At 36.2% G+C, this 23,868-nt stretch overlaps 5 protein-coding genes and 1 long non-coding RNA gene across 8 annotated transcripts; 2 read left to right on the forward strand and 4 right to left on the reverse strand.

Annotated features, from left to right (window-relative positions):
* LOC104727360 lies at positions 3,326–5,010 on the reverse strand. The gene is made up of 3 exons (XM_010446442.2): positions 4,444–5,010; positions 4,011–4,352; positions 3,326–3,939 (listed from the first exon to the last, which is right to left on the reverse strand). The coding sequence occupies exons 1-3, from the start codon at positions 4,729–4,731 to the stop codon at positions 3,457–3,459; spliced, it is 1,113 nt and encodes a 370-aa protein (XP_010444744.1). The 5' UTR covers positions 4,732–5,010; the 3' UTR covers positions 3,326–3,456.
* Positions 6,582–8,564, reverse strand: LOC104727361. Its single transcript, XR_758202.2, has 3 exons — positions 8,180–8,564; positions 7,501–7,905; positions 6,582–6,933 (listed from the first exon to the last, which is right to left on the reverse strand). It is a non-coding gene; the product is annotated as an uncharacterized LOC104727361 (long non-coding RNA).
* Positions 10,449–13,844, forward strand: LOC104727363 (protein indeterminate-domain 1). Of its 3 annotated transcripts, none has more exons than XM_010446444.1 (5): positions 10,449–11,153; positions 11,261–11,657; positions 11,750–12,027; positions 12,290–12,772; positions 13,335–13,844. In XM_010446444.1, the coding sequence occupies exons 1-5, from the start codon at positions 11,030–11,032 to the stop codon at positions 13,592–13,594; spliced, it is 1,542 nt and encodes a 513-aa protein (XP_010444746.1). In that variant the 5' UTR covers positions 10,449–11,029; the 3' UTR covers positions 13,595–13,844. The 3 variants fall into 3 exon arrangements, with proteins under 3 accessions (XP_010444746.1, XP_010444747.1, XP_010444745.1); XM_010446445.1 differs by having other exon boundaries at positions 12,290–12,481; positions 13,080–13,844; XM_010446443.1 differs by having other exon boundaries at positions 12,290–12,443; positions 13,012–13,844.
* LOC104727364 (probable protein phosphatase 2C 80) lies at positions 14,703–16,845 on the forward strand. Its single transcript, XM_010446446.2, has 5 exons — positions 14,703–14,914; positions 15,122–15,606; positions 15,693–16,002; positions 16,101–16,250; positions 16,388–16,845. Exons 2-5 carry the CDS (start codon positions 15,122–15,124, stop codon positions 16,673–16,675), a joined length of 1,233 nt encoding a protein of 410 aa, XP_010444748.1. The 5' UTR covers positions 14,703–14,914; the 3' UTR covers positions 16,676–16,845.
* On the reverse strand, positions 16,945–19,281 carry LOC104727365 (serine/threonine-protein kinase HT1-like). The gene is made up of 6 exons (XM_010446448.1): positions 18,983–19,281; positions 18,260–18,395; positions 17,977–18,172; positions 17,758–17,879; positions 17,517–17,672; positions 16,945–17,445 (listed from the first exon to the last, which is right to left on the reverse strand). Exons 1-6 carry the CDS (start codon positions 19,246–19,248, stop codon positions 17,095–17,097), a joined length of 1,227 nt encoding a protein of 408 aa, XP_010444750.1. The 5' UTR covers positions 19,249–19,281; the 3' UTR covers positions 16,945–17,094.
* Positions 19,988–21,898, reverse strand: LOC104727366 (homeobox-leucine zipper protein ATHB-53-like). The gene is made up of 2 exons (XM_010446449.1): positions 21,319–21,898; positions 19,988–20,292 (listed from the first exon to the last, which is right to left on the reverse strand). The coding sequence occupies exons 1-2, from the start codon at positions 21,787–21,789 to the stop codon at positions 20,056–20,058; spliced, it is 708 nt and encodes a 235-aa protein (XP_010444751.1). The 5' UTR covers positions 21,790–21,898; the 3' UTR covers positions 19,988–20,055.

Consider the following 23,868-nt stretch of genomic DNA (forward strand, 5'->3'; position numbering starts at 1 on the left):
TTATAACCGGATATTTGTATGACTACACTATCTCATTGATTACACTACTAATGATGAGCCTTCACAACATATCTGCCTTTTGCAGAATGGACTTCTTGCAGTTCCTAGTTCAAAGGAAAAGACGAGGGAAACGGAGTAAAAAGGTAAAAACTTCAAATTAATTGTCTTGTGGTTGGTATGTGATCGCAGGACAAAAGACTCTATCGTTAGAACTTAGATGAACAAGACACACCTTTCTTACTGTAGTGTAGATGTTTGGCCATCAGAAGCCATGAGGTGTTATGGTATAATTGACCAATGCCATGGCAGGTGGTGTGAGTGAAAAAATGAATCAAAATCAACTATTAGTTACAAGTAGTTGTAGTTGTGACACCGTTTATTAAAAGAAGAAGATAGACCTCTCACTGTAGTGTACAGGTTTGGCCATCAGGAGCCAGGAGGTGTTAAAGAGGGAAAACATTATTGGGCTTAATTTTGGGCCTATTTGTGGCCCAATCGTTATTAATTTAACATGGGAAGGGTTTCGAGTCGGGTCAGGTCCTTAAACGGATCCTAAATAGTAAAAACTAACACCATGAACATCGGTCGTATCTCACAGAAATTCTCATCAATTAAATATTAATAAATAATAGAAAAGGAGGAGAGAGAAGGAAAAAATGGGAGAAACGATTCCAGTTTGAGAAATCTTGAGAAACGTTTCTCAACAGCTGGCAAATTATTAATGGCCAAATTTGTTTTTATAATTTAATTTTTAAATAAATAATAATATTATATTAAAACTATTATCTTTTATCCTATAAATCACAAGTCACATGTCCATTAAAATTGTGCCACATCATATATTTTGAAATAAAATTAATTAAAAAATAGATCGTGGGATAAATAATTTTGTTAAAAAAATATTAAAACGTAGCAGTGATTATTGGCTTATTGAATTTTTGGGTCAAATAAAAATATATGAAGCCCATCAAACATAATTGGAATAAGCCTAAGTCCATCAAACATATTTGGAATAACCCTAAGTCCACTTTGATTTTATGTCGTTCACCTTCCTCTTCCTCTCCTCTGTTTCACGAAAGCAGAACTGACAAAAGCAACTGAAAAACATTCCTAATTTCACTCTCCCACTAACAGATCCACGTTCAAGGTAGTTACAACAATTTCCATCTTCTATATAAATGTTCTTTAACATCCTACTTTAACATTCTCTAAAGGCAGAAAAAGACACCTCAAAACCTCTTTTATAATCATAAAATTATGCCCCAATCTTCCCTTCCAAAACCTCTTTCAACTTCACAAAGCTAAATTTCTTTTAAAACAACAATTCTGACGGAGGTAAGTTCTTTATCTTTTGCTCATATCCATTACTTTTTTCTTCTATGCATATTAATTCTGATTTCTATTGTTCATATCCTCTCGATTTTACTCATCTCTCTAATCTAAATTCTTTAAAAAAGAGAATGGGAGATCAGAAAGCCAAAGACCAGGTTCTCTAATCTAAATTCTCTAATCTAAACAAAGGGATGTGTCCCTCAGGAAGCCAAAGACCAGGTTCCTCGACAAACCGTCAAACACCCATGAGGCAACGGGTAGTAGAATAGAGAAAAGTTTTCCGTTACATCGCCACATCCCGAATGATACCAAAACAATCAGTGCCTAACTCGAAACATCAGGTACCATGATCATGATCATGATCTTTCACATCTTTCTCTTATGTATTTTCTCTAGCAGGGCACTAATTTTTCAAGTAATATGTACAGATGATGAGTAAACCAGCGCCCAAGAGACCTCCCTCGGGCGTTATAGATCATGATGCTGAAGAAGAAGAGGCTGCAATAAGGTCAGAGGATGAAGAAGCGTTCAACATGCTTAGACAGTTGTTGTAAGTACTGCTCTTCCTACTTTCAAAAATCAAAATCCATTACTAAATGTCTCCTGATACTTATATGGGTTTTGTGTTTCCATTTCAGACCCAGCAAGCGTTTTTCTCGGTACGAAGATGATGACATAAACATGGAAGTAGGGTTTGAAGATATCCAAAAAGAAGAGAGACGAAGGTACATGAGTATTCTGATCTTCATGTATTTGTTTGTTTGATATTCCTTAACGATTCATGTGGAAATGTTTAAATGTACTGCAAGAATCGCAAGGGAGGAAGATAATATCATGAAAGAGAACTTCAACTCTTAGAGGAAGAAGAAAGGAGAGAAAGACTAAGAAAGAATCGAAAGCTGAGTTGTTAACAAAAATAAGTTAGAAGAATCCTTTGCCCTTTAGTCTTCTTTTAGGACTTCAGATTTTTTTTTTTTTTTTTACTGTTCTCATTTAATTTCTTTGGCCGCTTGAGGCAGAAAAGAGTTTTAATTGAATCTCTGAATTGAATCCTCCTATTCAATTGAATTTCTGAATGTAATCTCTACCCAAGCCTTATTCAATTGAATCTCTGGATTTTGCAAAGAAGTAAAAGGCAAGTAAAATTTGCCCAGGAAGAGAGCAACTAAAATTCTTTTATTTGTTAAGAGCAGTGTTTGTGTTTGTGAGAAGATAAACAAAAAAAAAATCAATTAATGTATGTACTTATAATTCGTGTAGTATTGTATAGTTGTTTATTTTCTATTAAAATCACACGAATCTTATTCTATCTATTTTATATAGTATTAATAAAAGTAAATATATATATATATATATATTTAGAAATTAAAATTATATGAGCTTATGTGTGTGTTGTTGCCCACTAAAAAAGGATGATGGAAAATTGGAAGGCTAAGCATATTAGTTGTTGGGTCCTTTCTTTTCTTATTTGTCTCAACGATATTGCCAAATTTAATTTTCTCATTTTAACTTGCATGAAAAACAGATTTATTTAACCCTTTATTTAATATATATATATATATTATAAAGAGTATTTTTAACTTTTTCAATTTTGAGTTGATTATAAGCCTAAAGTTATAAATCAAAACTACATTTACTTTTAACATAAAAGTTTGCTAATATTCAACCAATAAATTATATTGTAAACAATTTTAAAAAATATTACTTATTACAAATTAATACGTAGTTATATATTATTTGATCACAAATAATAATTTGTGCGTATGGACGGGACAACTGCTAGTAATAATATATATTGAGAGACTTTCATAGATTCTACCGATGCATATGCCCTAAACACCACCGATTTTGAGAGTTTTTCACTCTCTTTTAAGACGTCAGTTGCTCATTCATTGTTTTTGGTTTTTTACTTCTTTTTTTAAATTAATCAGATAACAACAACAACAAAAGTTTACATATCAGATAATTAAAAGTATATACTATTAAAGAAAAAAATAAAAATCTTGTTTTTTTATTATTATTATATGATAGATGATGATAGATCAGATGTATCAATTGCACCTAGTGAGTTTGATTGATGATATATCTAAAACTAACAAAAATAAGTTTAGTGAGAACTTAAAATCATTTCCCGATCTGCAAATTGGCCGGAGGAAGAAAATGATCAACCGAGAGACCCCAGACATTAAAATCAACCTCTTCGATCCTCCACTTCTCCGTCATCTGTCTCCGATGGTTCGCCGACGCTTCACCGTACCGGAAAACCGTAACCGACGTTTTCCCGCCGTGAGCGATGTTCACATTGTCGACGTAACGGTAATCATCCATGACAGACTCAGCACTAGTCTCCCAGAAAACGTCGTCGTCTTCCTTCGTCCTCATTCTCAGAAGTCGCGAATCCTCGAACTGAATCAGAAGTCCCGATCTTTGACTGAAATAACCCCAAATCGTGTGATGAATGATCTCAAAACTCGGACCGCTTTGAGCCTCTCGAACCGCCGGACTCGTCTCCAGTTTCAAGATAAAGCAATCCTCACCGTTTATTATCTTCTCTCCGATGCACGTCGCGTCAAGAAACAGATTCGCCGTCGAACGCGGATCTAACCCCTAGTAACAATACCGGTTCAACGAGAACCGGAGATTAAATCCAAAAAATTTAAGAAAACCGGAATATGTACCTGTAAAAACCGGCGGAGAGGTCTTGGCGGTCCGGTAGAAGCCGGGGTTTGCTGGTTAGAGGAATGTCGCCACGAAAGCCGACCGTTGCTTCCGCATATGACTTTACAACCGGAGACGACGAGCTCCAAACACCAAAGATCTGGATCTTTTTGCCACAGAACGAAACCACCCATCTCGTCGTTGCTCTTTAGATTAACGCCGGAATCTTCTCCTTGGTGAAACTCCGACGCCGTCATCTTCACTTGTCCCGTGACGCACATGCTGTTCACGGCGTTTAACGCCGCTGGTCCTCCCGTTGCTGCTATGTACTGCTGCACTATGTATTTCGCCGTTGAAGCTTGCTAGCAGCACATAAAGGATACATTACATAAACAGAGGAATCTAGTTTTTTTTTTTTATGTAAGAAAGATTGTGTATTGAAATTATACGTACAATGGAGCAATCTTTGACAGGCTTATGAACAGAGTGACCGACTTGAACCTGAAGAGGTATAAGAGGGGAGCCAACGAGGTAGAGAAGGAACCGAAGCTCGTTGATACGAGCGGCGATAAGGGGTTGCGACCATTTATCAGAGGTTTGAGCTTTCATCCACGTCATCATATTCTGCCACCTCAACGCAACATTGTTGCCCATACCGGAAAACATCTCCTCCGGTATCGGAACTTCCAACACCGTCTCCAAACCATCGTCTTTGTCTATGTTCGGACACAGCTTCCTCATACACTTCCCACTACTCCTTCTCTTCTTCCTGTTCCTCTGTTTCTCCTTTGTTTTATTGGTGATCGATTGTATGAAACCCACAAATGGTTCGAAGATTGTCAGCACGACTGTGATTCATGAAACCTCTTCCTATTTTTTTTTCCTTTTTTCTTTTTCTTTTTTTTTTTTTCTTTTTTTCTTTTTTTTTTTATTTTGTTGTTTTTGTTTGCCAATTTGGCCGTGATTCCAAAACTTGTTTCGTCCTCGTTTAATTGTTTTTTTAAGGTCTTCTAATTTATATTTGTGGCTCTCCTTTGCTTTAGGCTATTTTAATTGGAATTTTAGTTTCTGACTCTTTAAGTTACTCTCTAAGTTTTTGAGTTCTTGACAACAATTAATATATTATATATAGGACGTTCAAGTACGTTGCAACTTATAATAAACAAGTAACAAGATGCGATAATACTACTGATATGGGATAATATATATCGCGATATAAAGCAACTTCCGAAGAATGTAAAAGATATACTAGTAACTTACTCACTTATCTAATGCACATATTGTAATTTGCACAGAAAGTCTAATGCACATGCTCTTCTTCCGTTGTTTGAAATGGAAATTTTCATATTTATTAGACTAATTTGCGTGGTCTTGGGTTGCCCTCTTCTTTAGGATTCGTTTCATAAATTAAAATATTGGTCTTTATATAAAAATCAAGCATTTCACCATTTTCGTATTTAAAATCGATTTAGTTTGGCCTTTTTGATTGCCCTTTTCTCTAGGATTCGCAATTTCGCATGATAAAATAACAACATTATTCTCATAACAAATATTCATTTGTTTCCTACATTTGTGTGAAACCACAAGCTATTCAGGTGTGCATTTTTAGACAAACAATTTGAACCATTTATTTCCGTAGATAAAACTTATACTGTAGTAATATACGAAAACAAAACATAATAAAGTGTGATAAATGAACATAACTCCCATGGGGACTACTCATTAAAAACCATAGTTAGCCTTGTCTTTTTCAATAATGGGTCCAACCCAAATATCACACGCAATAGCAATTTGGAAAAAGAACGTAAAAACAGAAGAATAATAATTACATACATACAAAAATCTTAAATTTTAACATGCATAAACTGAATGAAAGCCCTTAAAATATTGTTGGACTCAGGTTGGAAAATACAAAAATAATTCGGCCCAAAAAAGATCATTACGTTGAACTTGGATGATTACTACACTTTATATTTAAAATAACAAGATCTTCTTTATGTTGTTGTTCGGATTTGAATAATGCCCATTTCATCTTTCATGGATTAGCGTATTCAAATGTGTACGGATAAAGTGAGTCAAAGTATTTAGTTGTAACTAATATACGTATTAGGATCATTTAAACAACAAATACAAGGGGAACTAAAGAAAAAGAAAAAATGATAAATTCGATTAACACTTTAGATTATTGGATACTAGTGGTTGGAACTGTTATTTGGACCATATGTTAAGGGAATTTGTATGCTGGCAGAATAGTGTTGTTTTATGGAGGGAGGGCCCAAATGTCAGCCTAGAAATAATTCTTACCTTTGAAACTAACAAGCAAAAAAAAAAAGAGGCATTACAAAAGGGACCCAAATGAATTAATATACATATACTTTTGTAAAAGTCAAATGCTAGTTTTAATGGACATTTTTGTATAAGAGGAAGCTTATTTACAATTTTGAATTCAATCTCCATCTCAAGTCTTAAGAGCATCACCATTGGTTGCACTTAAGCAAAGTTGCTAAAAACATTAATTTTGAATAAAAGTGAATAAAAGTGAAGTTAACAAACTTCTTAAGAAACTTTCTATTTTTATGGTCCATTTGTAGTATCTGAAATTATGGTCTTTAATTTAAATTTATTATTTTGGAAATTATAATAGTATAATAAATTCAAGAAGTGATAACATAATCTACAACTTCAAGAAGTGTTTGCCTTTTGATCTCTTTCTCTTTGAGGTTTTTGGTTGCCTCCACGGCAAAATCAGTGTTATCTCTGTTGATGATTATCTGTGACTCAAAGCTTCATCACCTCCTCCTTGATTATTGTTGTTATTTGGAGTTTGGGATTCACCATTATCCCAAAACTTGGTAGAAGGTTTCTTTGGAAGCTTCCCAAGTATCTGCTTAAACATCTTCGATCTATTTAGTCAACTTCTTCCTCAGATCGGATTCTTTAGCTCTACAAAAGCAAAAAAAAAATATACCTCAGAAACTCAAAATCCGAATTGCAAAAAGATATTGAACTACTCCTAAGATGATCTCACCACGCATAAGAACAACTCTTGTGAACATAATAATCTTGAGCTTATTACTAGATCTCAGAGATTATGAATCATCCATCCAGACAAAGTAAAAAAGACGAAAAGCAGACAAAACCATGACCCAGAAGCAAATAAAGGTTGTTAGTACATATCATGAATCGTCGTTTCTGGACCTAGAAAGCAAAGATCTAGACTTGATGAATCATGGAAAGAAAAAGAAAAAAAGCAAACTTGGGTTTGACCCAAGTAATCTAAACAATCGAACTACAAAGACAGAATAAGAAGAAGAAAGAGTTTAGCTTTTCATAGCTATTGCTCCGGTTCATCTCATATACACACAACATCAGATTCAAACCTCAATTCTACATTCTACTTTCAGAGTTACAACCTAAACCATTTACACACCAAACTCAAAACTTTTGATTCAAAAGTCATCACATATGCTACAAGATGAAAACGCTATTTGTAACAGGAAGAGGCCTTACCAACGATGGAGCCAAGTGACTGTGAAGAGTCCTGAACAGACTGTGTAGCCTTTTGCGTCACTTCCTCGGTCGTACCAGCGAGCCAAGAAGTAACAGCTCCACTCAGCTTCTCCACCATCCCTCCTTCGCCTTCATCCGCATAAGATTTGCCGTGTTTCATAGCTGCTTCCAAGCTCGGATCCTTAAATCCTCCTAGCCTTTTCTCCACCTCCTCCGATTGTGTCACTATCCCCTTCTTCGCCGGCCCGTTTCTCCTCCGCCAAGATGAAGCTTTTCAGCGACCACCTTCGACAAAACCTTATCTTCCTCTCCCATACTCAGTTTCTCCGTCAGATATTCTTTAGCCGACACGCCCTTGTCTTGTCCCGTCTCTGTACCACCGGTTCCCGGACTCAACATTCATATCTGCATAAATAATATGTTACAGAGAAATCTGAGAGATCGTAATCAGATCCGGAGAAGGATCAAAACAAAGAATAAACAAACAATTTCCAATCGACTAAACAATTCCCAATCGACTAAACAATTTCCAATTCCCAATTAGCAATTCCTAATCTTAACCAAATAGATCAAAACAAAGAATAAACAAACAATAGAGAGATCACTTTCAAAGATCTATTTTTTTTTTCAAATCAAACGTTGATTGACAACAGAGAGAAGTGTAGAAATTGGATCATACCTCACTAAGATTAGACTACTGCTTGGGTTTCCCGAATCGTTGATGGATGTATGACGAGTTTCTTTCTCAATCAAGATGAAGGCCTCTTCCTCGATGACGGAAAGAGAAAAGATAGGGATAAAAATAAACAAACGCCAAAAGCACCGTTTTTTTTTTTCTCCTAAAATTTTATTCAGAAGCTATTAGCTAAGCATGGTTTCTAAAATGTCTAAGCTAAAGATCGATTGTTAGTTAATTAGAATTTCTGATTTATTTTTGTAGCTTTTTAAGCTAACAATTTTGCTTAAATGCAACTAATGGAAATGCTGTAAGACATATACTAACATCAGCCACCTTTAAGACAAAGCTAAAATCTCCTAAATACCATATATAGCTTAGTCTGATAGTATAGGTAAAAAAAAAAAGAACATATTAAAGGGGAGAGTGGCGGTGTAACTGTTACTAGCTGGTTAGTGTAACATTCATACACATGTCGTCGTCACAGTTAATCCAACGGATGGAAATCACATAATATAAAAAACGTGTCAGCATCTGAACATCTCAAAATGCCTACAAGGTATGTAATAAACGTTAAAACAAAAGCTGAACGAATAATACCCAAAAAAAAAAAAAAAAGAGGTCAAAGTCAATAAAATCAGACGAACATTGCATTAAATTTGTGTTTATACAGACAATTTATATACTAGTTTCGTTAACCAGATAAGAGAAGAAAGCAAAACGCGATTTGCGAACGTATCGCTACACGACAAAAAAACCCCACAGTGAAATTGTTATTCGTTCAACAACTTAGGCCATCATTAATGGGAGAACACTCAGGATGTTCTTAGCCCAAAAAAATTATAAAAATAATGAATAGTGGCTTAGAACACTTTTTTAGTTCTTGATGTAGAACTGATCTACGTCCAGTTCTTATTTAACGTGGCTTCATGTGATTGGACGAGATTTTTTGGAAAAAAAGAAAATATTTCATTTATATAAGTAAGCAATTTAAATGTTAATTTATAAGTTTTTATAATTGTAATATGTTTAAGAATATTATATTAATTTATAAGTATACAATTGCTTTTATATAAGTAAGCAATTTAAATGTTATTTTATAAGTTTTTATAATTTATAAAATGTTTATGAATATTATTTCACTATATCTTTATTTTAAGAGCACCATAATTAGTTCTCCCATTTTTTTTACCTATAATCTGATTTACCATTATTTTCACTATATATTTAATCTAAGAACACCAAAAATTACGAAATTTGGTAAATTAATTTACGGTCCGACAACGCCACGGTAATTACCCCTCCTTTGTCCCCGCCTACGGACAGTGACAGTAAAATAATCTTCTTTTCTTTTGACTCACGCGTTTTCTTACATGTACATTTTTTTTATTTTATTTTTTTTTGCTACTAACATAAAAAATGTACCGTTACAGAAATCATCTCCGTAATTAACCGAAGGAATCATCTTAATCTTTGGAAATTCATATGTTTTGAATTAAGCAAATTCTAACGAATAATTTGGTCCTCCTTTCTATATATACTAATATTGAAATATAAAATAAATTTTAAAATTATAGGAAACTTTGTGGCCATCGACGAAAATATTAAATACTTGGTCAGTTGATTACGTAACATGTATAATAGAAAAATAATATATTTTTTAAAAAACCTGATATTTGCATTCATTGGGCACTGCATATATTCACATGCCATTTTTTTCAGTACACACTACACACCTTCTTCGTCTATGATATAGAATAGTAGTATAGGGTGTGATTTGTAACCAAAAACAAAGCCGTATCAATATACAGTTTTGATTTTTTACTAATCACAAAAATTTTACTAAACACTTTATTAAAAACTTTACTCTCACCTTTTTGTACCGTTGTCATGTATAACTCTTTCTTAGAGCTTTGCATTATTCCATAAAAGCTTACACCTCTAGCTTACAATTCCAACTTAGAGCTTTGAATACGTTATACCCATAATCATTTTAGTTTTTACCCCTTACTTGTTTTGGTGCCTTTTACCTTTTTACACTATTTTCAATTTTTTCCAAAAATAACCACATTAGCAAAGAGGTTTATTTTAAAGTTAATTAGTTGCTGCATGGGAAGTCCAAAAATTACAGATTTAGATACATGAAAGTCGAACACAATTATATTAAAAATTTAAACGTTGGTAAAAAAAAGGAGTAAAAATAAAAATGATGAAAAGTTGAGAAGGAAAAAAAAATAGTATAATTGTCTCCGGAGAGAGAGAAAAGAAGAAGAAGGCTCCTTTGTCTCGGACAAACCAAAGAAACAAAAAAAAAAAGTTGAAGCTTTCACACAAAGTCTCTCACACACAAAGCCGCCTTATTTTGTTCTTTATGTCTTCGGTGGATTGATTCTTGAGAGAGAAACAAAGAATCAAAGAGCCGGAGGTACAGGATAAACTCATCTCCGGTGGGAATCTCAGCCGTTAGATCAGATCAGTGGATTTTTTTTAAAAAAAAGAAGCGTGTGGGTTAAATGATTAGTGAGATTTCTTGGGTATTGATTTCTTTTTTTGGGTTTTAAAAAAAAAAAATCTTTTTTGAAGAAGAGAGAGAGGTCAGAGAGAGTTATCAGAAAAGTTTGGTGGCGGAAAGGGAAAAAAGAGGTTTTTACGAAAAGCAGATTGACTGGTAGCTGAAGAAAGAGAGAGAGAGAGACTAAACATAGTAAGAAGAGGAGAGAGAGAGAGACAGAGCAAATGATAAACCCTAGATTGAGCTAAGCTGAGCTGAGAGATTTGCTTCTTTTTTTTCTCTGTTTCGAATCTGTGAAGGGGGAAAAAAAGATCGAAGCTTGTTTGTTTTTTTTTTTACACATGCCGGTTGATTTAGATAACTCCTCTACAGTTTCCGGCGATGCGAGCGTCTCATCGACCGGAAACCAAAATCAAACTCCCAAATCCGTTGGGAAGAAGAAACGGAATCTTCCTGGAATGCCTGGTACTTTTTCAAAAATCCAATCTTTTTTCTTTTTTCTTCCTGTTTTTGATTTTGAAATTGTAGTCTTCAACTGATTGCTTTTTGTATATTTGGGTGTTAAAATTCAGATCCAGACGCGGAAGTGATAGCTTTGTCACCCAAAACACTTATGGCGACGAACCGATTCGTTTGCGAAATCTGTAACAAAGGTTTCCAACGTGACCAGAATCTTCAGCTTCATCGTCGTGGTCACAATCTTCCATGGAAGCTTCGACAGAGATCGAGTAAAGAAGTGAGGAAGAAGGTTTACGTTTGTCCAGTTGCGGGTTGTGTTCATCATGAACCCTCGCGTGCTCTTGGAGATCTCACTGGTATCAAGAAACACTTTTGTCGGAAACACGGCGAGAAGAAGTGGAAGTGTGAGAAATGTTCAAAGAAGTATGCTGTTCAATCTGATTGGAAAGCTCATTCTAAGATTTGTGGCACCAAGGAGTATAAATGCGATTGTGGAACTCTGTTTTCTAGGTAAGATTTTCTAAGAACTCAATAAAAGATTTGATATTTTTCTTAAAAGAATTTTACTAACTTTGCGTTTTGGGTTTTTTTTTTTGTTGCAGGAGAGATAGCTTTATAACGCATAGAGCTTTCTGTGATGCGTTGGCTGAAGAGAGTGCAAAGAATCATACTCAAAGCAAGAAACTTTATTCAGAAACTGTCACAAGGAAGAACCCTGAACCTGACCAGAAATCTCCACCTGTTGTTGAATCTCCTCCGTCGCTACAGCCTTCTTCTTCTCTGCCGTCCGTTGCTGTAGCTCCGGCACCGGCTATCTCGGTTGAGTCTGAGCCTGCCAAAGTTATATCTTCCTCGGTTTTGTCGATTCAGAATTCTCCAGGTACATGTTACAAAAGTCTCTGCTCTGCTTGATGGGAAATTTTGGCAATATTGAATTTAAGTTTTGTCCCTACTTGGTAACCATTTCTCAATTCTTTCTTTAACTGAAACAAGAACTCTTTGAAAAAATCTATATGTAAATTTGGTCGGTGATGTTGGAGTTTAGTTGGTTTTGTCTGTAGCGCCGATTTTCTGGTCGTGGAACTTGTCTTTTTTTAAAAACTAAATCGTGTTCACGCACTGTCTTTTTTTTTGGTTTGTAGAATCTCCAGAAAACAACCCTCCTGAAGTCATCATCGAGGAAGCTTCAAGAACGATCGGTTTCAATGTGAGCTCATCAGGTTTAAGCAACGATCACAGTAGTAACAACAATGGTGGATACGCAGGCATGTTTGTATCATCAACTGCTTCCCCTAGTTTATATGCTTCCTCAACTGCTTCCCCTAGTTTATATGCTTCCTCGACTGCTTCCCCAAGTTTATACACACCATCTTCCTCCATCGAACCAATCTCTCTGTGTCTCTCGACGAACCCGTCTTTGTTCAGACCAACAATACAAGATCCGCCACATTTCCTAACTCCTCTTCCTCCTCAACCGGCAATGTCAGCTACCGCATTGCTCCAAAAAGCTGCCCAAATGGGTTCCACGGGATCAGGAGGGTCGTTGCTTCGCGGGTTAGGCATAGTTTCAACCACTTCTTCGTCGATGGAACTCAGCAATCACGATGCCTTGTCCTTAGCTCCTGGTCTTGGACTTGGACTACCTTGTAGCAGCGGTGGTAGCGGATCAGGTCTAAAAGAGCTCATGATGGGGAACTCGTCGGTGTTTGGTCCAAAACAGACGACACTTGACTTCCTCGGATTAGGAAGAGCTGTTGGTAATGGCGGTAATCCCGGAGGAGGATTGTCTGCTCTGTTGACTTCTATAGGTGGGAGCGGCAAAATCGATGTGTTTGGATCAGGGGAGTTTTCANGCTTCCCCTAGTTTATATGCTTCCTCAACTGCTTCCCCTAGTTTATATGCTTCCTCGACTGCTTCCCCAAGTTTATACACACCATCTTCCTCCATCGAACCAATCTCTCTGTGTCTCTCGACGAACCCGTCTTTGTTCAGACCAACAATACAAGATCCGCCACATTTCCTAACTCCTCTTCCTCCTCAACCGGCAATGTCAGCTACCGCATTGCTCCAAAAAGCTGCCCAAATGGGTTCCACGGGATCAGGAGGGTCGTTGCTTCGCGGGTTAGGCATAGTTTCAACCACTTCTTCGTCGATGGAACTCAGCAATCACGATGCCTTGTCCTTAGCTCCTGGTCTTGGACTTGGACTACCTTGTAGCAGCGGTGGTAGCGGATCAGGTCTAAAAGAGCTCATGATGGGGAACTCGTCGGTGTTTGGTCCAAAACAGACGACACTTGACTTCCTCGGATTAGGAAGAGCTGTTGGTAATGGCGGTAATCCCGGAGGAGGATTGTCTGCTCTGTTGACTTCTATAGGTGGGAGCGGCAAAATCGATGTGTTTGGATCAGGGGAGTTTTCAGGCAAAGATATTGGTAGAAGTTCGTAAGAGGGACAACAAGGCATGAACGTTGAAGAACAGTGTAGTATATAGCTATAGTTTATTATTATTAAGTTTGTATCAGGTTTAGATCTTTTGGTGCTATCTTGTTTTAGTGAAAGCTCTAGTGTTATTTCCCATTCTCTCAAGTACATAAAGCTCCCTAGCAACAACAAATATATATTGTTTCTCTTTGTGGTTGTTTATATAAACTCGACACCATGTACTTTGAGGGGGAATTTAAATTCGGGTTGTGACATTACGGTAAACCCATCATTACAAATGGGTACTAATTTTGGTCTAATAATTAATCTATGGTGATGATGATGTTTGTACCATTTAATAAGTTCACATCGTGTGAAAACAATAGATGGGGTTTGAAGTTTCTATTATTGTTTGTTGCTTGTTGTCTAAAAACGCTGAGTCGAAATTTTTGCATTAATGGGAAATGATTTCGTAGATGAGATTGACTTGACTTCTCCCAAAAGAGATCTGTTTATTTTTGGGAAGGTATTTTTCTAAAAAACTTACAAAGCTAAAAAGTGGTCTAATTTTGGGCAAGATAATTTGAAAATATACCAATCGACTAGACGAGTGATTTGATTGGAGAATCGACCAAAGAAATTTTGATGTTTCAATCGCTTAGTAGGTCCATTATATAGTGATGGAATTATCATGACAAATCCAACCCAAAAAAAGGCATTGTCTCTTATTTACTTTCGGAGATTAGACATTACAGCAAGATAATTCACCCACATCATATCTTACCTGATTAAATCAACAGTGACAAGGTTAATAGAAATCACTAGACTAAAAATAAAAATTTGGATAATTATTGGATCTACGCATGATGTGATTGTCTTAAACACCCGAAAAGGATGATTATTTGTGTATTTATTAAAAATAAAAATTGGTTTTGTAATCTGTGTAGGGTGGTGGGATTGTAAAATGCTTGTTAACGGGCCAAAGATATTATAAGCCCGTTAAGCTGAAGACTACTCAAGTCCACCAGGTTATTACTATTGGGCCTTAAATTGTTAAATCTTCTGATCTTTTTTTTTTTCTTTTTCTTTTCGATATTATATGATCTCAAAGGTGTTCTTTTCGACATCGAAAACCGAACAAGAACAAAACAAGACTTCGCAAGTGAAATTTCCGATTTTGCCCTCATCGGCTAATGGATTTTACGGAGATGCTCGCAGCTGCAGGTAGGTAGCGGAAACTGGAGATTTCTTATATAATCGTGTTGTCTCCCTTCGTCCTTCTCTTCTCTAACCTAATTCCGGCGAAAGAGTAGACGGTCAAAATCCCTGAAGAGTGAATATTCCGGTAAAAGTCTTTATCTTCTTTTTTTTCTCTCTTAAGTATTTGAATTCTGTTTTAATGGTTCGTTTATAGCCTTATGATTTTTGTGTGGTTTCGTTCAATTTTTTTTTTGTGGTAAAAACCTTTCCTTTTTTTGATTATAAGGTTAAAGATTCATAGTTGATTTCTGGGTATTTTATCAAATTCACGTTTTTGTTCTTGTTGAATTAGATGTCAGCGGCGACTGCTCTCTCAAGATTAAACCCTGTTTCTCAATTTGGGTTTCAAAGAATCGTAGCTGGTGGGAAGAGTAAGAGCTTTTTCTCCAATTCCGGTGAAAGGAGGAGATTGTTTTCTGACAGCTCTCGGCGGTTTCGTCAAGCCATGGCTGCTTCTGGCTCTCTCCCAGTCTTTGGGGACGCTTGTTTGGATGATTTGGCTACAACTTGTTCAAATGGTTTAGATTTCACTAAGAAGCGTTCTAGTGGTGCTAGCTTCACTGTTAATTTCCCAGTAGCTAGCATGAGACTTGGGAAGAGAGAGGGACTGCCGAGGAACCGATTGGTGTGTCACTATTCTGCCATTGATCCGCTCCAAAAGAACCGTGCACTCTTTGGGGCATCCTCCATTGCTTGTTTCTCAGTAGGACCGGCTCATGAGCTTTCTTCTCTTAACGGTGGTTCTCAAGACTCACCACCAACTACTACAGCTCTTAAGTAAGTGTCTTCTCACTTTGTCAAACATTTTGTTAGCAAGGAAAGAAAGAACGACTGATATATAGAAAGCTGTGATTTTTGAGTAGGAGTCTAAGGCTAGTGTCGGGGTCATGTTATCTCCCGCATCCTGAAAAGGAAGCTACTGGTGGAGAAGACGCTCACTTTATAAGCGATGAAGAACAAGCTATTGGAGTTGCAGATGGTGTTGGCGGTTGGGCAGAGGTTGGTGTTAATGCTGGACTGTTTTCGCGTGAGCTAATGTCTTATTCACTATCAGCCATTCAAGAACGACATAAAGGTTCTGCTATCGACCCGTTGATGGTGTTAGAGAAAGCACATTCTCAAACCAGAGCCAAAGGCTCTTCCACGGCTTGTATCATTGCTTTAACAGACAAGGTGAGTTAGTTTGCTCACATAGTTTTTTGCTTGTGGATGAACAAAAACCATATTTCTTGCTACTTTCTCTTGAAATGTGTTTGTTCTTGTTTTGTAAGGGATTACACGCGATTAATCTCGGAGACAGTGGATTCACGGTGGTTAGAGAGGGGACCACGGTGTTTCAGTCTCCGGTTCAGCAGCATGGGTTCAACTTCACTTATCAGTTAGAGAGTGGAAACAGTGCCGATGTCCCTAGCTCTGGTCAGGTCTGTTTCGAACGCTTTACTAGTCATCCTCATAACGCCTTAATAGGACCATTTTTTTAGGACACGTTTCTGTTTTCGGCTTTGGTTTGGGTTATATGGATTGAACACACTCTAAAACTGGTGGGTATATGAATTAGGTATTCACGATTGATGTTGAGTCCGGAGATGTGATTGTGGCTGGAACGGATGGTATGTATGATAATCTATACAATGAAGAGATCACAGGAGTGGTGGTTAGTTCGGTGAGGGCCCGCTTAGACCCGAAAGCCACAGCTCAGAAGATTGCAGATTTGGCACGTCAGAGAGCTGTCGACAAAAAACGGCAGAGCCCTTTCGCAACTGCGGCTCAGGAGGCTGGCTACAGGTATTACGGAGGAAAGCTTGATGACATCACCGTCGTCGTTTCTTACATCACTTCACCTTAAGAGACCAAACTGATCTCTTCACTTCAAACGGTCTCATCCCGCCAAAATCGGGCGATACCTTTTTTCTCTTTTTCTTTTCCTTTTTTGTTGTTTTTGTTTTTTAAAATTTTGTAGCGGTATTAATTAAATCTCTCTACCTGATCATAAATTTTATGTGTATTTTCACGGTATTCAAATTAGCACAATAGTGTTTACTACGGTGAAAATACACAAAAAAAATTATCAGAAATTCAGCTATTATATATATACCTCATATTCTTCGATTTCAGACATTAATTTTTATTTTTCAACAATTCTATCGAAGATTCAAAATAACAAAAACCAAGAAGAACTAAAAACGAAACCTAACAAAAGTCTCATTCCTTTTACTCAATGAGGTTCGTATTGCTATACCTTTTTCTTTTGTTTACCAGTAGTTTCTACTTGCATCGCTTGGACATGCAGTTTTTGAAGATCATGAGAAAAGGAACGATCTTACTCATCACTTTATGCGTCTTCTTCTTCAGCTTCTTTGTCTTGGTCATCTTTAATCCTTGGCAATCACAGACAACACGTTCTTGAACCAGACTGCTTGATGAATCATCGGTAGCTACATTGGCGTTGCTATTGGATGAAGTAGCATCAGTGTCTGAGCTTAAGCTTCTGAGCAAGTTTGTCAGTGAAACGGTAATCTCTTTAAACTCAGGACGAGCGTCAGGATCCTCTGCCCAGCATGATTGCAGGATAGAAACAACTCCCTCTGGAAGATTCTCTACACTTGGTCTTTGTTTCTGAAGAAATCAAAAAGACTTGATCAATTCATGTTCAAGTGATTTTTGACTTTAAATTGTGGGTTACTTACTTTGCTAGCAGCATAAGCAACTAATATGTTGTTTTTTCCTTTGAATGGGGTTTTGTTGGTAAGCAACTCCCAGAAAACAATGGCGAAACTGTATACATCCACCTTATGATCGTAGTGTTTCTTTTCGCCAGTTTGAAGCGGCTCATAGCTGAATAACTGAGAAACAAACAAACAAACAACATATCAAACCAAAAAAAAGATTTAAAACCTATTTATGTATAAAGAAACTAGAAACACCCACCTCCGGAGCCATCCATCTGTAGGTACCAGCCTCACAGGTCATGAAACCTTTAGTCTCTTCTCTAGCAAGTCCGAAATCAGCCAACTTAACATGTTTCTGATCACCAGTTAAGAGCATATTACCTGTACAGAAACCAATATCTTCCTCAGTTCACATATCTTTAATTCCTCTTTTGGTCATATGATATCCCATATTGACTAAAAAAACGAATCAATTTACTTGGCTTCAAATCACGGTGAATGATGCCATTTGCATTCAAGAACTCCATTCCCCGAGCAATATCCAAGGCAAAGCTAATCGACAGCTTCAGATCAAGAGGGTTTGGACGAGTAGTCAACATAAACTTCTGAAGAGTATTGCCTTCCATGAGTTCAGTAATTATCATCAACTTTGGTTGTATGCAGGCCCCAATAAACTGTGATAAAAAAAAAGGGATCTCAGCTACGAGATAAGGCTAACATATGAAAACAATCAAATATCATTAGGCTCTCTTCCATGTTACCTGCACAATGTTTTCATGTCTAACCCTGGAGAGCAGTAAAACCTCTCTTTGAAACTTCTTCTTCAGCTCAAAGCTTACAGCAGATGTTCTTTTAGGTTGGAATATCTTCACTGAGACAGGGAAAAGTCTCCTGAACCTATAATCACCAATAGAGAAATACTCTTCAACCCATATGCTAATTCAAGAATAGAATCAATAATAACTATGCCGCATTACAAATATTACTCATTCAAAAACTTTCATAAAGCTCTATTATGTAAACAGGTTGAGGTTCCTCTGTAACATTTGTTCTTTATATTCAGAAAAGTTTGAGGCATTATGTAGAAAAGACTAGAGCATAGACTAGAGCATAAACACTTCCTCCAACCTTTTGAGATAGATTTAATCGAATTCTGAAAGAAACCTAAGAGTGACAAAACCCTTTTTCATTCAGCATTGCCGCAGGTTAACTCAAATCAGTGTGAAAGATTCCCAAATTTCAAGGTTTAAAAACCAAAATTGAAACTTTAAATCACCTATAAACCCTGAAAACCTATATTATATATACTTGGAAATAGGTTTACGGCTCGAAATTTTTTGAAGAATTGTAACAAATATCAAAACCCTAAAACGATGAATATCAAACAAAATCAAGAAAGGAAAAAAAAACAAAACAAAAAAATTCGCTATTTTGCTATTAAAAACCCAGAAAGCAGTAGAAACTTAGGGAATTGAGAAACCCACAAGCCTTTGTAGACTATTGAAGATGAACCTTCGCCGATTACTTCTCCAATAGATACGTCTTCGACATCTACAAGCAAGTCTGTGCTTATACCGAAAGCGAATTGATCGTTGGACTCCAGGTTTGAGTCTTCTTCGTCGTCCGATTCAAACGACTTAAAACCATGTGAGGACATGAGAAACGGGTAATTCGGATGAAGCGTCTTATCCTCAGGAATCATCGTTGGTTCCTCCACTGACGGAGCTCGTTGATACCCGCGAGGTCCCATTCCTGAAGTGAGCGATGAAGACGACGACGCGGAGAGTAATTGTATAGTGTGAGGACGGTGCGCTGTTTATATATAACAAAACGTTTGGGGTGTTTATGTAAACTCTATAAAACTAAAGGGACTTTTATGAAAAGTAGTATATTTCAAAAAGGGGACTCTATTGTGGAAACGGGAGGGAAAAGAAGAGAAGACTATATAATATACGTTTACGGTGTTATCTAAATTCAAACACATTTAATTTTCTTAATCTGTAAAATCCGTATTTGTTATTTTTAACTTATAGATTAAGATTGTTGACCAATAAAAACCTTATAAAGGAAAGATTAATAATTAAAACGAGTGTGGTGGATTTTATTCTGCTCATTATTCATTAATTTTGGTTATTATATTCTCCATTTTTTTATCAAGAACTTTATTTACCTGGTTGAGAAAAGGGAAGTTTATCTATTCAGGATTTTTTTTATAAATAAATGAAATACCTATATAAGTAATGAAATCAGGGGTTTCTGTTTCAGGATATGAAAACAAATTTGCTAACTATATATCTACTTTTTTATAATTATATATGGGATATATATGTAATAGGCTCTGCATATATAAGGAACATATATATTAATCAAGATTTACATATATATATATATATATATATAATGGAACTAGAGAAAAAGTGAAATTGAAAATAAACATTGAGAAAGCCACATTTACAACAGTCTAACAGTTTAAACTTTAAACCAACATCTATATCTACATTAATTATAACATCACTTTGCATCGATACAAATCCAAATATATTTTAGTTGATAAAAATCATACATATAAACCATCCCAATACTCCATGCTTTGTAAATAATTGTTGTCTAACATATAAAATGGGATATTGTTGTAATTAGTCTCCGGGGCTAGCTCGAAATCAAATTGTGCATCGTTGTTGGCTTCGACAGAAAGCGATGAACTCGAACTGTTGGTTGGCATTTCTTCAAGCCGTTCCGAGAGTTTTCGAATTTCATTTTGAGCTTCACTTAATTGTTCCGTCAGTTTTAATACCTACAAACAGAATTCAATACATGTATGTCAGTTTAGTACCAATGTTCCTGACAAAATCACACTATCTTCCTCAAATAGTATTTACGTTAAGCAAAAACGAGTATATTTTCTGGCATGTCAGCCCAAAAAAATGCAGAGAAGGATTCAAACGTGGCACTGACTGAGTGGCTAATGGGCTATCATGAGCCCAACTGAGATTGGACGGACGGAATAGTTTTTTCCTAAATGGTGGATAAGAATGAGATGACGAAATAAGTGGNTGTTGTCTAACATATAAAATGGGATATTGTTGTAATTAGTCTCCGGGGCTAGCTCGAAATCAAATTGTGCATCGTTGTTGGCTTCGACAGAAAGCGATGAACTCGAACTGTTGGTTGGCATTTCTTCAAGCCGTTCCGAGAGTTTTCGAATTTCATTTTGAGCTTCACTTAATTGTTCCGTCAGTTTCAATACCTACAAACAGAATTCAATACATGTATGTCAGTTTAGTACCAATGTTCCTGACAAAATCACACTATCTTCCTCAAATAGTATTTACGTTAAGCAAAAACGAGTATATTTTCTGGCATGTCAGCCCAAAAAAATGCAGAGAAGGATTCAAACGTGGCACTGACTGAGTGGCTAATGGGCTATCATGAGCCCAACTGAGATTGGACGGACGGAATAGTTTTTTCCTAAATGGTGGATAAGAATGAGATGACGAAATAAGTGGAGTGGTCCCAATCGCATTGTCTAATTCACTATGCATTTTAATAAATTAGAGGAAGCCTCCCAAGTCTTGTAGCTATTTAATTTTATTTTTTAAAAATTACTGGTTACAATATTTGATTTAACTACATTTCACATGTGTAATAAATATTGTGAAGTATAATTAACGCATAACTAGTTATCAATTACTTATACGTATTTCAAAATATCGAAAACCTGAAAATTACTCACCTTTACTATACTAATCTAACATGAAATTCGCCAAAATATATCACTTAATTTGTCGGTTGTGTTATGAAAAGATAATAAAAGTTGTACCTGAGACTCGAGCTGACATTGGCTAAGGACGACGGCGTCGTGGTGGTTCTTGAGCTTGGCGTACTCTTCCTCGAGTTTCTTGTTCTTCCACCGTGCACGGCGGTTCTGGAACCAAACAGCCACCTGTCTCGGGTCAAGACCCAACTCTCCGGCGATCTTCTCCTTCCTCCCTGACTCTAGCTTGGGCTCGTTTCCGAAGCTATACTCGAGCATGTTCACTTGCTCATTGGTCAACTTCCTCTTCCTCAGCATCCCTCCGATCTCCGCCACGTCTCCTTCGTTGGTGGCTGATGAACTTTTGCTCCTCCTCTTCCTCCGCCGCTTCACGGGTTTTGATCCTTCGCCGCCTGATGATGACCCATCGATCTGGTTAACGATGATGCACTGTGAAGTTTGTGTCCGGGTCGTGTAGGGGTACACTTGAGAGCCTAGCACCATTTGATCCTCCTCCATTAACCTACCATGATCCATTTCTCTCTCTCTCTCTCTCTCTCTCTCTCTATCTCTGGTTTTTTCAGACAAGAGTTGCTGTTTCTCTCTGACTGTGTTTAAAGGAGAGTGATGCAATATAGGATATATGACTTTGGTGAGGTAGAGAGTCCTCTGAGATGCTTTTTATAAGCTGGACGACTGTGACCTTATTCTTTGGTTGTATTTCCCTCTATTTAATTACGCTTTTGCCATTTATTATTTTTTCTCTCATGACAATAAATTGAATAAAAGAATCATTGTGTCTGGTATGCATATGCATGTATGATACAGATGTTAAATAAGATGTGCAGTACTTATACGGTTAAATTTCTTATAGATATTACTTGTTTTTTAGTACGTAGCACATGTACAAAAAAAATTGTAAGAAATGAAGGAACATTTTGTTTAGCTTTATTCAAATTAGAACATAATTTATCCAAAGGAAATATATGTATTTTTTTTTTTTAAAGGTAAGGCATATATGATGGAAAGGTTTAGATGTTCAAAAGTTTAATTTACACTTTTAATAAGAAAAATGTACGTTGTTTATAATTACAAATTTTTAAGAGCTTCATGTAACCAAAATTATATCATCGCATTCCATTAGAACTTGCGGTTTTGGTATTAGATAAATAAAGGGTTGATCAAAAAAGGTATTAGATAAATAAAGTAATTAAGCATTAAAAAATAAGGTGGGTGACAATTGTGGACAAGAGACGTGGTGTGGATCCCGAAGACGACTAAATTTTGGAGTAAGTAGTAAACAAGCGATCCGATCATCTGTGGATAACTATTGAGTATATATGCTTAACTAATATTTTTTCAAACTAGTATACGCAGAAGCTGTCTCTGTCTTTAGTTATTTTAGTTTTTACTGTTAAGTGGTCAATTTTATAGGTTATTTGTTTTTTTTGTTTTCGGAGCTCGAGACCACTCATTTCTCCCTTTCAAAAGCAGTGTGCTCCTCCTTTTCCCATCTTTCCTATTAGTTATTATTTTACGCTAGTGACTAGGAGTCTATAAGCACGAATCTTCCCGAGTTTTCTTTCTTTGTATATTCAAACATTGTCCTCTATATATTTTGTCTTCTTCAACAGTATTATAATATCCCATCATGCGATTACTTGAACATTGCCTGTTTTATTTTGTATGTATACGTTATACGAAACATTTTAAACACTTCTTTTGTATCAGGTTAACGAAATCTCTTCCGCCATACACTATCATGTAATATGTATACACGAGAACGAGACCTAATCCACCATCATGTTACCGCGCGAGATTAAATTTCATCAAGTACGGATTTACGAAAACAAGACGACTTACGTACCATCAACCGACGTTGAAGGTTTGTGAGACTAAGGTCATATTTTGTTAATTTTAAATTTTGGCAGATTAAATATATCTTATGACTGTTATCCTTGAGCTTATGAACTTATGTAATATCTTGAAGGAGGAAAATTAAGGTTCCAAGTCGAGCCATGACAACGGGGAGAGTAAATATTGGCCATAAGCAGCATATATTGGTGTGGTGGAATTAAGATTGGCTATAAGAAGCACAGACATAAAGATTGCTTTCATGCCTTCGATCGTACCAAAAACCTAAAATTAACTAAAATGTTTTAGTACATTCAGGCCATGAATGGTGTGGTGATATGTTGCACGGATATAATAATCATCCACTTTTGAATATTTGCTTTTAACGCTTGGAATGATAATTAAATTTTAAAACAAAATTCGGAAATATGTATAAGTTGAAATAATAGTGATCGTGTGCTGTGCCGACTGCTTATCTGTGACATAGCATGTGTTCAACTCATTTTCTTGGCTATTTTTGTGCAAGTGCGGTATTTTTTCTTTTTCTTACTAAAACATATATGTATTCCAAATTTATGTGAACGAAGGCGTGAAAGGCGTTTATGTCTTTGCTCCTTCTGGCCAATCTTTATTTAATACTAATATAAGTCTATAACCATTTAAATTTTGTGTCATAACCATATATATGTATATTTCTTGTGTTATAATAACTATATATTTTTCGCCTTTTCTTATGTACTATTCGTTATAGCCTTCAAGCCT

This window comes from Camelina sativa, chromosome 11 (genome assembly GCF_000633955.1).
Source record: "Camelina sativa cultivar DH55 chromosome 11, Cs, whole genome shotgun sequence".
Lineage (NCBI taxonomy): Eukaryota > Viridiplantae > Streptophyta > Magnoliopsida > Brassicales > Brassicaceae > Camelina > Camelina sativa.

Coding starts and splice junctions, on each gene's coding strand:
- LOC104727365 (XM_010446448.1), bottom strand. CDS start 19,248: ATGGGACCTCGCGGGTATCAACGAGCTCCGTCAGTGGAGGAACCAACG. Junction 17,880..17,976: donor TCACCGTGATTTGAAGCCAA/GTAAATTGATTC, acceptor GTTTCTGTACAG/GTAATATGCTCTTAACTGGT. Junction 17,446..17,516: donor TTGCTTATGCTGCTAGCAAA/GTAAGTAACCCA, acceptor TGATTTCTTCAG/AAACAAAGACCAAGTGTAGA.
- LOC104727364 (XM_010446446.2), top strand. CDS start 15,122: ATGTCAGCGGCGACTGCTCTCTCAAGATTAAACCCTGTTTCTCAATTT. Junction 15,607..15,692: donor CCAACTACTACAGCTCTTAA/GTAAGTGTCTTC, acceptor ATTTTTGAGTAG/GAGTCTAAGGCTAGTGTCGG. Junction 16,003..16,100: donor TCATTGCTTTAACAGACAAG/GTGAGTTAGTTT, acceptor TTGTTTTGTAAG/GGATTACACGCGATTAATCT.
- LOC104727366 (XM_010446449.1), bottom strand. CDS start 21,789: ATGGATCATGGTAGGTTAATGGAGGAGGATCAAATGGTGCTAGGCTCT. Junction 20,293..21,318: donor AATGTCAGCTCGAGTCTCAG/GTACAACTTTTA, acceptor TTCTGTTTGTAG/GTATTAAAACTGACGGAACA.
- LOC104727363 (XM_010446444.1), top strand. CDS start 11,030: ATGCCGGTTGATTTAGATAACTCCTCTACAGTTTCCGGCGATGCGAGC. Junction 11,658..11,749: donor TGTGGAACTCTGTTTTCTAG/GTAAGATTTTCT, acceptor TTTTTGTTGCAG/GAGAGATAGCTTTATAACGC. Junction 12,773..13,334: donor TGCCTTGTCCTTAGCTCCTG/GTCTTGGACTTG, acceptor CCTTGTCCTTAG/CTCCTGGTCTTGGACTTGGA.
- LOC104727360 (XM_010446442.2), bottom strand. CDS start 4,731: ATGAGGAAGCTGTGTCCGAACATAGACAAAGACGATGGTTTGGAGACG. Junction 4,353..4,443: donor CTGTCAAAGATTGCTCCATT/GTACGTATAATT, acceptor ATGTGCTGCTAG/CAAGCTTCAACGGCGAAATA. Junction 3,940..4,010: donor CTCTCCGCCGGTTTTTACAG/GTACATATTCCG, acceptor TATTGTTACTAG/GGGTTAGATCCGCGTTCGAC.